Source organism: Sinocyclocheilus grahami, unplaced genomic scaffold (assembly GCF_001515645.1).
Source record: "Sinocyclocheilus grahami isolate Dianchi unplaced genomic scaffold, SAMN03320097.WGS_v1.1 scaffold1825.1, whole genome shotgun sequence".
In the NCBI taxonomy this organism is placed as follows: Eukaryota; Metazoa; Chordata; class Actinopteri; order Cypriniformes; family Cyprinidae; genus Sinocyclocheilus; species Sinocyclocheilus grahami.
Window position 1 is genome coordinate 83,786 of NW_015507004.1, and position 13,255 is coordinate 97,040.

General features: G+C 36.5%; 1 protein-coding gene across 1 annotated transcript in view; it reads right to left on the reverse strand.

The window, feature by feature from the left end:
• The window catches only part of LOC107572866 (protein SCAF8-like), a 61,933-nt gene that overhangs the window by 17,794 nt on the left and 30,884 nt on the right, over nucleotides 1-13,255 (reverse strand). Inside the window, exons 3-5 of the mRNA XM_016259291.1 lie at nucleotides 3,145-3,189; nucleotides 894-1,055; nucleotides 638-794 (exon numbers count right to left, since the gene is read on the reverse strand). Of these exons, the coding sequence (XP_016114777.1) occupies nucleotides 638-794; nucleotides 894-1,055; nucleotides 3,145-3,189 (364 nt within the window). The remainder of the gene's footprint in view (nucleotides 1-637; nucleotides 795-893; nucleotides 1,056-3,144; nucleotides 3,190-13,255) is intronic.

The following is a 13,255-nucleotide window of genomic DNA, read 5'->3' on the forward strand; positions in this document are numbered from 1 at the left end:
TTATTATTATTATTATTATTATTATTATGTACAATGATGCACAGGATGAGTGACTTGTCTCAGTACTGGCATTGGCATTGCTCTTTGAGTGAAGCAATAAACATCATGGCCTTCATGTAACCGAAACTCTTCTAAATCTCCAACATCACTGAACATTAAACACTAACAAGTCTTTCTCTTTACTAAAAAGCACATCAAATAACACTTATAAATTGACTCTCCTAATGCAGTCCCATGCAAAGCATGCTGGGAACTACAGACCCACCGCCCAGTTAGTTATGTCAACAAAAATGATTCATGTAGTCCCGAACACAAAATGATTAAGTTAACTTCCACTGTACAAATTTTACATGTTCAAGTGAAACTGTGTTGCTTCAATACATTTAAACAAAGTAATTTAAGAAAACAGCAAAAATCTTTGAGTATACTGTTATTGTTTGTCACCGGTAGCAGCTCAAGCTGTTCTAACTTGCATCTGTAAAACGGGTCAAAATGAGTGGTGAAGAGGGGCATTATAGGTCATAATTTGGCCCTGCATATTGACTTTGGTTGGTGTAATTGCTTTCTCTTAATATAAAACATGTTGCCACAACAGTGTATTGTTTGACAGAGGATGCATTATGAGTGAATGACTTACCAGGAGTAGTGCTGTTGATGGGTACGGCACTGCTGGCAGAGACGGGCGTAACGCTGGGGGGTGGGAGCCCTGCAGCCATATCCAGTAGAGGCTGGATGATGTCACTCTTAAAGACACTGTTTTTCTGCCATAGATTTAGTACTCGGACAATCTTACTCTGCAACCCAACATTGAATGTGGAAAATAAGCAAATGGAAAAAAGTGTCTAGACAAGACCTTTACCATTTGATTACAGGGGCATGAGAAACAAACGCACCTTGTCATCAGCTGGGCAGCGGTAGAGGTTTTGGAAAGTTGTAATGATGTTCTTACTAAAGCGTGGGGCGAAAACATCTTTCTCTTGCCCAAACTGGTGACGAGATTGCCGTACAATGGAGTCGATGACATACAGACCAGGGACTTTGTACTCAGGCTTGCACTACACACACACACACAAAAGAAAGAGAAGTAATGAATGATGAACAAGTGTGTGGGGTTTGGGGTTCAAATCACCACATAATATATCATTTTTGAAAGTAAACTTAACAGCCAGTGATTTTCCATGCATTATAAATTTACAACCATCATCACAGTCAGGGCCGCTTTAAGACCCCACTGGGCCCCGAGGCTATGACTTACTGCAGGGCCCCCCATCACAATAATGATATATATAATATAATAATAATATATATATATATATAGCTTAAAATAGGATTTTTATCCAATCAACATTTTTGATGCATTGCAATTTCATAATTCTTGTTACCAATTCCAATATCACAAAATAAAAAAAAAACTAGACTACGTAAAAAACACTTACTGAAGACAAGTAAACAGTCATGAATTACAATAGAACAAAGAAATTGACCTACAAACACTTAAAGCACTGAATAAGAAATATTACCATATATTGTATAAAATAAATAGACCGAATAGTCTGCACTGTATAAATTCAGTATACATTATTTTACAAAAGTGATTCGGTTAAGGACAGTGAGTGATTTTCTTTCTAATGTTTAATTTACATTATTGACACAAATGGCAACAGCAGCTATATTAGGCTGCTTTAGAGAAATAGTTCACCCAAAAATTAAAGTTATGTTGTTGTTCTAAACCTGTATGAGTTTCCTTCTGCTGTTGAATGCAAACGTATACTATATTTGGAACTATATGGTCACAAAACAGTTTCTGTGCCCCCATGACTTCCATAGTATGGAGAGAAAAAACACTATTGGAGTCAACAGGGACCAGAAACTTAACCTGGTGGTTACGAATATTCTTCAAAATATATTCTTTGAGGAGTTGAGGAGAACAAAGAAATTCATACAGGTTCAGAACAACTTGAAACGGAGTAAATTATATTATTTGTATTGTGTATTTGTATTGTGTGTAAACTGATCCTATAATAATTTAAATTTTTGGGTGAACTATATCCCTTTAAAATCTCATCATATAATGCCAGGATCTCATAATAGCCAACTAGTGCACATGCTTAACTTTAACTATTAACGTTCATTTAAGACACAAATGACTGTGTTGATGAGGAGACAGGCATTTGACACATAACTATGTGTATTCGAACGTTTAAACACAAGGCGCGAAAAATAACTCTTAGTTTAGTCAGGCGCTGTACGAGCAAGTGCGTTTCACGCGTATCCGCGTGCATTTGCCAAAATGAATTTTGCCCCACTGCTAAATGTCCCGTAACAGTTAAATTAGTTTTTAATCCACAATGCTTAATGCGTTTAAATTAAAAGCTTAGGCCTACTACATCATGACGCACAAAATGAATTTCTCAACACATAAGTGAATATAGGCCTATAGAGTTTGTTCAAACACAAAAAGCACTATAGATCTATCAAGTTAATAATCAAACTAACCTAAAATCTGTGGAGATGATGACGCTGTGTTTTTATCTGCTCATGTGTCCGGTCCATTTGCGGTTCCACAACTCCTACTCCATCATCAGCTTTAGTAAAATAAACTAGCTGTGGATTTTAGTGACTAACTCATGTTTTCCCCTCTCCCCTCATTTTGTTTCTCTCACAATTTTATTTTTTAGAATAGTTGACATTTTTACTTATCGAAGATTATTCTTTGCATGACCGTTTCTAGATTACTACACACTGCAATTAGCATGCAACAGGTTGTGCAAAAAGCATTTTCACAAAGCATATTTAAAATATCTCATTAAATACCACAAGTCTTTGGTGGTCTTGGGTAAGTAAGATTTAGTGACATTCTGGATCCAAAAGGTGTATTTCACCCAATGGTGACAATGTTGTTGCACAATAATACTATAAAATTGTACAAAGGAAGTTACATTAAGATATTTTCATTAATGATTAAATAATTCACGCATTAGAGGGTTAACGTCTTAATGCTATTAATTATCTTTATTCTACATGAAGGACTTCACATATGAACATATAAATACAGTTTCGGAACACTTGAGCTCCCTCTAGGCATTTCCAAACTTTCAAATATCTGATAGTTTATTTTGCATTTGCAAGAGAATAACAACTGACCTTCTGAATGAATTTCTCCACACTTTGGACGACATGCTTGTAGAACTGAAAAAGATAGAAACAAATAAAAAGCCTTAACCTTTAATATGAAGATTAAGATGTATTCCTTCATGATGAAGGCATTCACCTTCATCTCGGCACTGACCACATCAACTAAATAAAGAACCAGAGCTGGACATGAAGTGACAGAGACCATTAAAATATACATCAGTATCTCTGTGACTTATGTCACATGAATTCAACAAATGTCCACTGTTTCCTTTCCTCACCATTGCATATGTGGGCTCTTTTTCCCCAACATAAAAATAGTAATTTTTTTCAATGGGGAAAAACACTTTCTTAAATGCTTTGACTTCTTTTAAGCAACATTTTTTACATCACTAGTTCATGGTCCTTTGGTGTGACGAAGTTCCATGCAATCTCAATTAATGTGAGGTCATGAAAAATTGTAATTCAATGTGATACATGCTATACAAAAGATGTTTTATCAAATCTATTTAATAATCAAAACTGAAATAAAAACTGCATTGTACAAACATATAAATTGCACATACGGCAGTTTGTCAACTTTAATAAAATAACTGTTTCCACTCAAATTTGTTGATGAAATAAAACATATAAACAGTGGCTGTAATCAAAACTTGTTTTAATAACAGATTTATTCATACATGCGTTAAATCAGTGTTTCCCAAATCACTGTCAGGTGTGCCGTGGAAAATTATCAAAACTTTATCTCTATTATATTTTGTTATTATTATTGTTATTTTAAATCAATGCTATTGGTAATTTTTATTTCTGTTTGTGGGTCTTACAAATGTTTAACTAATGAAAAGCATTCAAAAGAGCTTGTAACTAAACCTCATAACGTCATTGAATCCTCAAACTGTCAGTGAAACCTCGTAACTCCACCCGCCTCCATTCAGAATTAATTGTCTGGATCTCTGCTTGTTTGCAATGCAAGGGTAAATAAAGAACTGATGGTTGAATAATTCCAGCGTTTTCTATACTCAAGAAACACTATGTTAATGTTTTGTGTGTGTTTGAAGAGCGGAGAAGAGAGAGTCTTAGCATTTGCAGTCTAGGTGTAGCTAATATGTTGTTATATATATCCTGTGCATAGCTCTTAATCTTCTAGGCTATATCATGAGAGTTTGACCAAATGTATTCAACAACAACAACTGAGCACCTACATAGCTACAATAAACTTTATAACCTCATGAAAACGTAATGCAATCTGACTGCCTCAGATTTTTAATGCCGTTTTAATGACGGACAAAACACATATTGCCGTCATTTGCTGGTCAAAAACCTTGTAACTTAATTTGAGCTTGATTTTCATAAAATGTTAATATTATAATGGCACATGTAAGTGTCTGATCATATATAAAGCCACAATACAAACTCTGGTGACTGGGTGTTTAATAAAAATAAAAAAAAACGTTTTGTTTTTGCATTTCCTGAAAGGTGTAGTGGTTTGACATAAAAGGTTTCCACCCAACAGTGAAGATATGTAAATTTGTTGTTTTACCATCACCAACAACATAAAGCTATCTATGACACATTGTACCTGACTTAAGCTCAAGTTTCACATTAAATAAGAGTACTACTTTTAATATAATATACAGTTTTAATATGCCATTTGAAGCAATGCATGTTTGTGCAATTTTGCTATATTTCAGTGCTTAGTGGTGTGCCGTAGAGGCTGACATTTTTTCTGGAATCCCACGGGTCACGGAAATCAAAATGGGAAACAAAATCACTATTAATCACGTGATTGGAACGGGACAGGAAAAAAATGTCAGCGGGAGTGGGCGGGACCGGGAATCGTAAAAACATATGATACCCAACTTTATACACAAATATACCTTTACATAAATAAACTATAAACTGTATATTTTAATTTTGAACTCAATTCTAGTTGCCCTGTCTCTTTATGCTCTCCTCCTGTTTGCTTTGATGTGGCTGGTTAAGTGAATGACGTACACAGTCCGTGACAGACAGATTGTTTACGGGTGGTAATAGGCTACAGTACATCGGGCAGGACATCCAAACGCCCACTTATCATTCATCGACCTCAAATATGGCTTTTCATCTGAAAAAACGTATGTAGTAACAACTTTACATGGCCGCTCAATCTAATGTTAACCTACAGAAATGTGCGCTATTGAAGTGTCTGTGTGGAGCTGATCAGTAGCACTCACAGCAGGACAGATGGAGGCGCCGGCGTGCTCACTTGCTCTTAAAATACCCAGGAATTTTTGGTCATACAGATAAAAGTAATACATCTTTCGAATCAGTAAAGACTCTACGTTTATTTGTGTGCACTCAGAATAACAACGAAACGTAGCGCTTCTGTAAAATAATTAAAGCAAACAGGATGCGCTTTCTGCCGTCTCGGTCTTGAGCGAGAAACTTTGAAACTCCGTGTATGAAAAATAAATCTATAGAGAGTGAAATGTCTACTAAAAAAAAATAAAAATCTAATAGAAAATGCGTGTGTTAGCATGGATGATTTACATAAATGAATGTGCTGGCTTTCAGTTCAATAAAACAACAAAAAAAACTACATTTTGGATTTTTATTCAACTAAAGTAGGTATGCTGTGATCTGTACGGTATTTTTTACTGTAACTGACAGATTCCGGACAAAAAAACGGGAGTGGGAGTCATTCTTCCGGGATTGGGACAGGACGGGATTTTCCCCCAGTTTTTTCATGGGATTGGGATGGGACGGGATTTTTTTTTGTGGGAGTGTCACCCTCTAGTGTGCCGTGGGATTTTTTTCTGATTAAAACTGTGCCGTGGCTAAAAAAAGGTTGAGATTAATTAATTAATAAGCATTAAATAATGTAGACAACAGGTTAAGTAAAAATAAACTGCTTATCTCTGCATAACCAATTTGAAAGTGCCAAAACAACCACATAAAAGTTTATTGTTTGCATTTTGTGATAAAATTGACCATTTGAAAACTTAGACTTTCATATTAAAAGAATATTTCATATTTAAGAATCCATATTAGTATCAACCCCTCTACATTGCGAGTAAATCACTCGCATATACGACTAAATCTTCACTCTGGGTGACTAAATGATGTCTAATATTAGCCAATTGCTAATAAATTCTCAGATTTTACTCGCCAGTGTGTGAGTTGGAGGCTAAGTATAAGTTTAGCTCAGATACATTTTCACTCGCCGAACACTCTGACTGAGCGCTTCAGAGTTTCACTCTCCGCTAAGTGATCTGTGCTGTTTTTCAATGCTAACTCTAGTGTGAAGGCGCACGACTCGCCGTCGCTTTGTTTCACACACACGCAGCGAGAGAGGGAGAGAGAGAATTGACGCGCTACCTATGCGCGCTACATGTAAACGATATTCTTTGTTGTATTTTGCTGTTCCTTTGGAATTCTTCCGCTTTTAAGAACTACCGCTTTCGGTAGTAGTGGGCGGAACTAATGCGCAAACAGCAATCTCATTGGCTGGCACTCACCTATTATCGTCCCCATTTTGATTTCAGCAAATCAGTTCGAGTGAACGCACACAACCCGATTAATATTCATGAATCCAGTAGCTCATTAATCCTTGGTGCGTTTTATATTGTTCTTATTAGTAGAATTCGTATTATTATCTTATCAGTATTTTTGTTCATTTTCCCCCAATTTGATTTTTTTTTTACAGAAACACTGAATGACTAAAAAAGCACCACCACCAGTTCGAAGTTCAGTTAAAATGACTAATATGCATTCATACATGGTTATCAAGTTTTAATTCTAATGACTAAAGTTCCATCATTAAATAATATTGATCATCATATTATAATGCTTGACTGACTTTCAGATATTTATAAAACTGTGCCATTTTATAAACAAACATACACACATATATATATATATAGATATATATATATCAGTCTGGCGAGTAAACAAAAAAATTTACTAGCCAATGGCGATTCAATTGCCAAGGTGTTCGTAGAGGGCTGAGAATTGACTTGGGAAACAATTTTGGTCAAAATATTTTGATGCATCACTACTATAAATGCATTTCGATGGACAAAAAGCACCTAAAAACCAGTGTACACCGAATGAGCTGCTGCAGGTAAAGTGCATGATCCAAACTATGAGAACACTGTATATTAACCTTCTGGAGATGTTTTGACATGCCCTGACATTTGTGCTTATTTCAGTTACTTAACATTTTAATGGCTGAAGTCTGATTACACTGTACAACTTGTTATACAATAATATGTGATCAGCATGTGTGTACAATTTATGCGTGGTTAGTAAAAACCTTAATTTCTTTAAATCCCTGAAATAAGGTCATGAACCAAATACTAAAGGTTTGTGTATGCACTTCAAACAAACTCATAAGCCTATAGATTAGCCATGATAGCTTCTTCTATTATTCTGGCAGATGTGTGAGCAATCTAATATGCAAAACATGAGCACATAACTAGGGCTGCAACAACGAATCGATAAAAGCGATTATAGTCTATAATGAAAATAATTGACAACGAATGTCATTATCGATAATAGTTCAATTCAAAACAATTTTTTAGTGTAAAACATGTTGAAGATTAGCTGATAGGCTGTCGATTCATTAAATGATAAGCTGTTTCCTCATAAAAGCCATTTATTCAACGTAGTGAAACCACTCCTCCATTGCCATCCATTAAAAAAAAAAAAAAACAGCCTCTGGTCTCCTTTACCACGTACTGCCAAAGCAGAAGCATTAGCCGTTACGCTTTTTTTGGCTAAAGGTTTGCCTTCCAGTGACTTTGAGCTTCCGCCAGTCATGTCAAATTACAGCAGTGAATAATGCATTTCTATGGACAAAATGCATCTAAAAATAGCAGATGAAACCGAGTGAGCTGCTGCGGGAAAGATGTGTGATCCAAGCTGCCCGAAACATGAGAATGCTTTATTTTAAACTTCAAGCTAATGCATTAGTGTAATGTTTAACACGGCTTGTCCTGTCAGGCGCTTTGACAGATGCATGTGCTGTTTAATGTGTGAGATGTTTCCTCAGCACATAAACTGCATTTTACAGTTATATCCTTTTCTATAAATGTTATATTCACGTGAAAGTTTTTAAGTTTTGTATGAAGGCTCGTCCTTACAGTCTGCGTTAAACTTCAGACTTCACTGAACGAGTGCAGAACACAGTAAAGAGGGAGAAAATTCATATTCAGCACAATATTAACTCTGTTTTTGGACGTTAAATTTAGATTTAAAAGTCAACATGTAATTCAAGTATTTTATGATAGTAACTGTAAAGGGATTACAGAGTGTGATTGAAAATAAAAAAGAAAGATGTAACTTACATTTACAGAATAAAGAAATGACAGTAACAGGTTACTGTGTTCAGAGTGAATGTGTGTGTGTTCCTGCAGAACATTCCTCTTATCTGATAACACTGAGTTTGTGTTTTTCTTTACGATCTTCATCATTATTATTTCCTTTTTTAATAAAGGGAATTAAACTGTCCTTTGTCCATTTATCTGTTTAAACTGTCCATTGGGGCAGTTGTGGCCTAATGGATAGAGAGTCGGACTTGTAACCCAAAGGTTGCGGGTTCGAGTCTCAGGTCTGGCAGGGATTGTAGGAGGGGGGGTGAATAACGAGCACTCTCTCCACCACCCTCAATACCACTGAGGTGAGACCCTTGAGCAAGGCACCGAACCCCCAACTGCTCCCCGGGTGTGTTCACGGTGTCTGTGTGCGTGCACTTGGATGGGTTAAATGCAGAGCACAAATTCCAAGTATGGGACACCATATTGGCCACACGTCATGTCCTTTCCCTTTAAACTGTGCTTTATAACTCTTTTACACAATGTATAGCATAGAGATATATATCACCATACAGTATGTTTTCATAGCATTCAGTTGGCACATTTGTTTGAAGGACAGACAGCATTGGGCACAATGTGGAAAAGTGTGTTGTCAAAAAAAAGAAGAGACGATTAATCGAAAAAATAATCGGCTAACTAATCAATTATCAAAATAATCTTTAGCTGCAGCCCTACACATAACTTAAATGTAACCTTTATAATCTTATCTGTAATTGTTAGAAATTCACATGACTTTCCAATTTATGCAAAGGCTACTTTATGCGTCCTAACATCAAGCAAGAACTGCCTAATCGAGTCGCCATTGCATAATGCCCACCTATGTTCTACGTTGCCCGCCTGTGAACAACTTGACCTGCCCTCAGACACTGTAGCTTGTTCGTGTAGTTAACATCATGTCGAGAAGACACTGTGTCCTATGCTGTGAAAGTAAACTCATTTTATTTTCACTTCCGAAAGATGAGGCTGCAAAGAATCAGTGTTTAAAATTCATTTTTTTCCACTGTACCACAGCAGTACAACCCAAGTCTTTTTTTGTTTTCACGTCATTTTACTGAAGACTGCTTCTCTGATCTCGGGGAGTTTAACGTGGGATTCAAAAAACGCTTGCTCTTGAAAGATGGCTCAGTACCCAGTTTATTTGGACTAGCTGGCTCCACTGAATCACAACCTGTGAGTATGATAAATAGTAGATGTTATATTTTCTATTGAGTGTTCAAAATACTGAACTATGGCAATGGGTGTATCGTTTCCGATATACGCCGTACGCGGTAGACCAATCACAACAGACTGGGCCATCTGACCAATCAGAGCAAAGTAAGCTCATGAAAATGGAGGGGTTTAGAGAGACTGAATCGTACAACTGCTTTGAACGAATCGATTTGAGAATCGTTGGAAAATGAGGTGATATTAAATGCACATTGAGAAAACGACAGCGTTTTTTGACCTTGCATGCATCTAAACTTATTGTAGGAGACTCCCAAAACAATATTAGGAACCTTAAAAATGGCATAATACGGGCATTTTAAACTTCAGACTTCACGGACAAGCACTAGTATTTATATTTGTGTCAGACATAGGAAGTGCATCACTGAAATAAAGCTCAATAATTCAGATTAAAGGGGTCATAAGATGCGATTTACATGTTTCCTTTCTCTTTGGAGTGTTCCAAGCTCTTTGTGCACAAAAAAAAATCTGTAAAGTTGCAAAGACTAAAGTCTCAAATCCAAAGAGATATTCTTTATAAAAGTTAAGAGTCAGCCACGCCTACCTATAACGGCTCGTTCGAACACGCCCACACATGTCTACGTCACGATGTGGGAAGATTTGCATAACACCGCCCAAATGTTCACGCAAAGAAAGAAGGCGTAACTTTTATTCTCACTGTAGTATTGTTGTTGCCGCCGCCGCCATGTCGTGAAGGTGCTGTGTGTTTCTTTGTGAAAGCGAAACTACTTTGTTTGGTCTTCCAAAAGAGGACGATATCCACTTCGTCATGCCTGGAGCTGATCCGTGCTGGTCGCTGAGGGAATACATCAACTTTGCGCTGTGGATCGCCGGATTGGCTTTCACCGTGGATGAAGCGGAGTCCAGCCCGGGGTCGTCATGTGGTTGCCGCAAGCCCGCCGTCTATGGGCTTACATTTCTGCCATAATTCTGAGCGCAAAAGATCATATTTTGAGCGCACAAAAGTGCATTTTGCGCGCACGCGCGATCTGAGTTTGTGGAGAAAATGTTCGTTTCGCAAAGAAAAAAGTCTTTAGAGTGCACGGAAATCAATTTTGCATTTAAAATATGTTTTTGGATGTGTGCAGACCTTCTCTTTTGCGCGTGCAACGTTTCACTAGCATGGACAAATACAGTCCATGCATAATTATTATGCAAGTTGATATTCTGATCATATTTTTTCCAAGCACATTTTACCAATTCCAAACGACATCAATCTTAACAACTATTAATCTTGTATTTAATAATTTATAATTGATATATAATTATTCATGAAGGCTGAAGTGAAAAATGTCATATTCAGGTGTGCATAATTAAGCAGATTTTCTTTTACAGATAAAATGATCCAAAAAAGAGATTTAAAAAGTCTTTAGAGTGCACGGAAATCAATTTTGCATTTAAAATATGTTTTTGGATGTGTGCAGACCTTCTCTTTTGCGCGTGCAACGTTTCACTAGCATGGACAAATACAGTCCATGCATAATTATTATGCAAGTTGATATTCTGATCATATTTTTTCCAAGCACATTTTACCAATTCCAAACGACATCAATCTTAACAACTATTAATCTTGTATTTAATAATTTATAATTGATATATAATTATTCATGAAGGCTGAAGTGAAAAATGTCATATTCAGGTGTGCATAATTAAGCAGATTTTCTTTTACAGATAAAATGATCCAAAAAAGAGATTTAACTCAGACTGAAAGTAAATATTATTAAATGCCCATGAGAAATATTAAAAACTAATACAATACTAGAAATTGCAAAGTGAATGCATAACCATTGGACAGCAAAATGCTCAGTGCAGCAGGGTCAGTCAAAAACATGTGGAGAAGAAAAGATGCATGTTAACCGCAAAAGAATTAGGAATTAATGTGAAGAATTAGGTGTGAAATCACCAGGAACCATTTAGTCTCCAGAGCCACCATTTTCCAGAACTGCAACCTTCCTGGAGTCTCCAGAAGTACAAGGTGTCAGGTTCTCAGAGACTTAGGTTAAGTATAGAATCCTAAAAAATGACCCCTACTTAATAAGAATCACATACTGGAGTGTAGTAAAATGCTTGAAAACTGATAGATAGATAGATAGATATATATATATATATATATATGTATGTGCTTTATAGACAGATAGGTTGAGAAGGACCAGCGCCACATCCTCTTGTACCACTGAAGGTTTTATCTTCCAGAATCTGGCAGTAAGCTTTGGGAGCACACCTGAATATAAGGCGTTTTTCACTTCCAGCCTTCATGAAGCAAAATGCACTTTTGTGTGCTCAAAATATGATCTTTCGCGCACAGAATTACGGCAGAAATGTAAGCCCATAGCCGTCCACGCCGTTCTCAAGCCCGCCCGCTGCCACTCACTCAAGCCGGCCTACGCTCACTCTAGGCTGCCTCTCACTCTAGGCCTCCGCTCACTCTAGCCCGCCGTGTTTCGTTGTGAAAGCGAAACTACTTTGTTTGGTCTTCCAAAAGAGGACACGACTAGAAATCAGTGGTCAAGCTGTTTTTACAACACTGTTCCAGAACAGTTCAACCCAAATATTCATGTGTCCAGCGCATTTTATGGAGGACTGTTTCCTGATCCTGGGAGAGTAGAATACAATGCCAGCTGTTCTGACTCACAGACTGCAAGTAAATTTTTTTATATTTAAAGAATTTGCAACCGATGATTCAAACACGAGTTTTGAGCAATGTAGAGTAGCACTTGTTGTTTGTCATTTCTCCGATCACAAATGCAGACATGGTTTTATGTTTACGCGCCGCGATGCAACGTAATGCATAAAAAGACAGTGTAAGTCATTATAATCCGTAATTATGTCCCCACTCGATGCAACAAATAACTCGTTTATAATGGGTTTTAATGTGTATGTTTTGTCGCTCCGGCCTGACAGGGCATTAGGGTAAGGGGTGTAACATTTCCGTCACACGCTTGATGTATTCGGCCAATCACAATGGTTATAAACATTTCATTACACCAAATACACAAAATAATGTTCTTTTTAGCAACATCATATGACCCCTTTAAATATTTCTTTTGCAAAAATATTTGCTGTTAAATGTTAAGGTTAAATGTAGGTTTAAATTTCAACATGATGCAGGATTAAGAACTAAAGAGCAAAATAGTTAAAAATAAAAAAGAGTGATGAAGATTAAGCATGTTTACTTGTGTTTCCTACACCAACTTATGTTTTTGCATTTAAATTCATTTTACAAATTTACAGAGTACAAAAACAGATTACATGCTGTCCCACAGGTAGGAAACATTAAAACAGCTATGATACCAGTCCACAATTAATTCTTATTTTCATCTGGCATACAAGTGTGTTTGTACAATGACCAAATACAGCCAACATTGCTGATAATAAGACTGACAACACAACTATATGATACTCTATGCATGCATGCCTGAGAAAACACATTCTAAAACTTGACGGATTCAAAGAACACCTACAAATGTTGTTTCAGGGACTTTCTTTTGCATAACTAATTGGTAATTAACTAAATTAATATACTGAAAATGTTTAATAAATGTTAA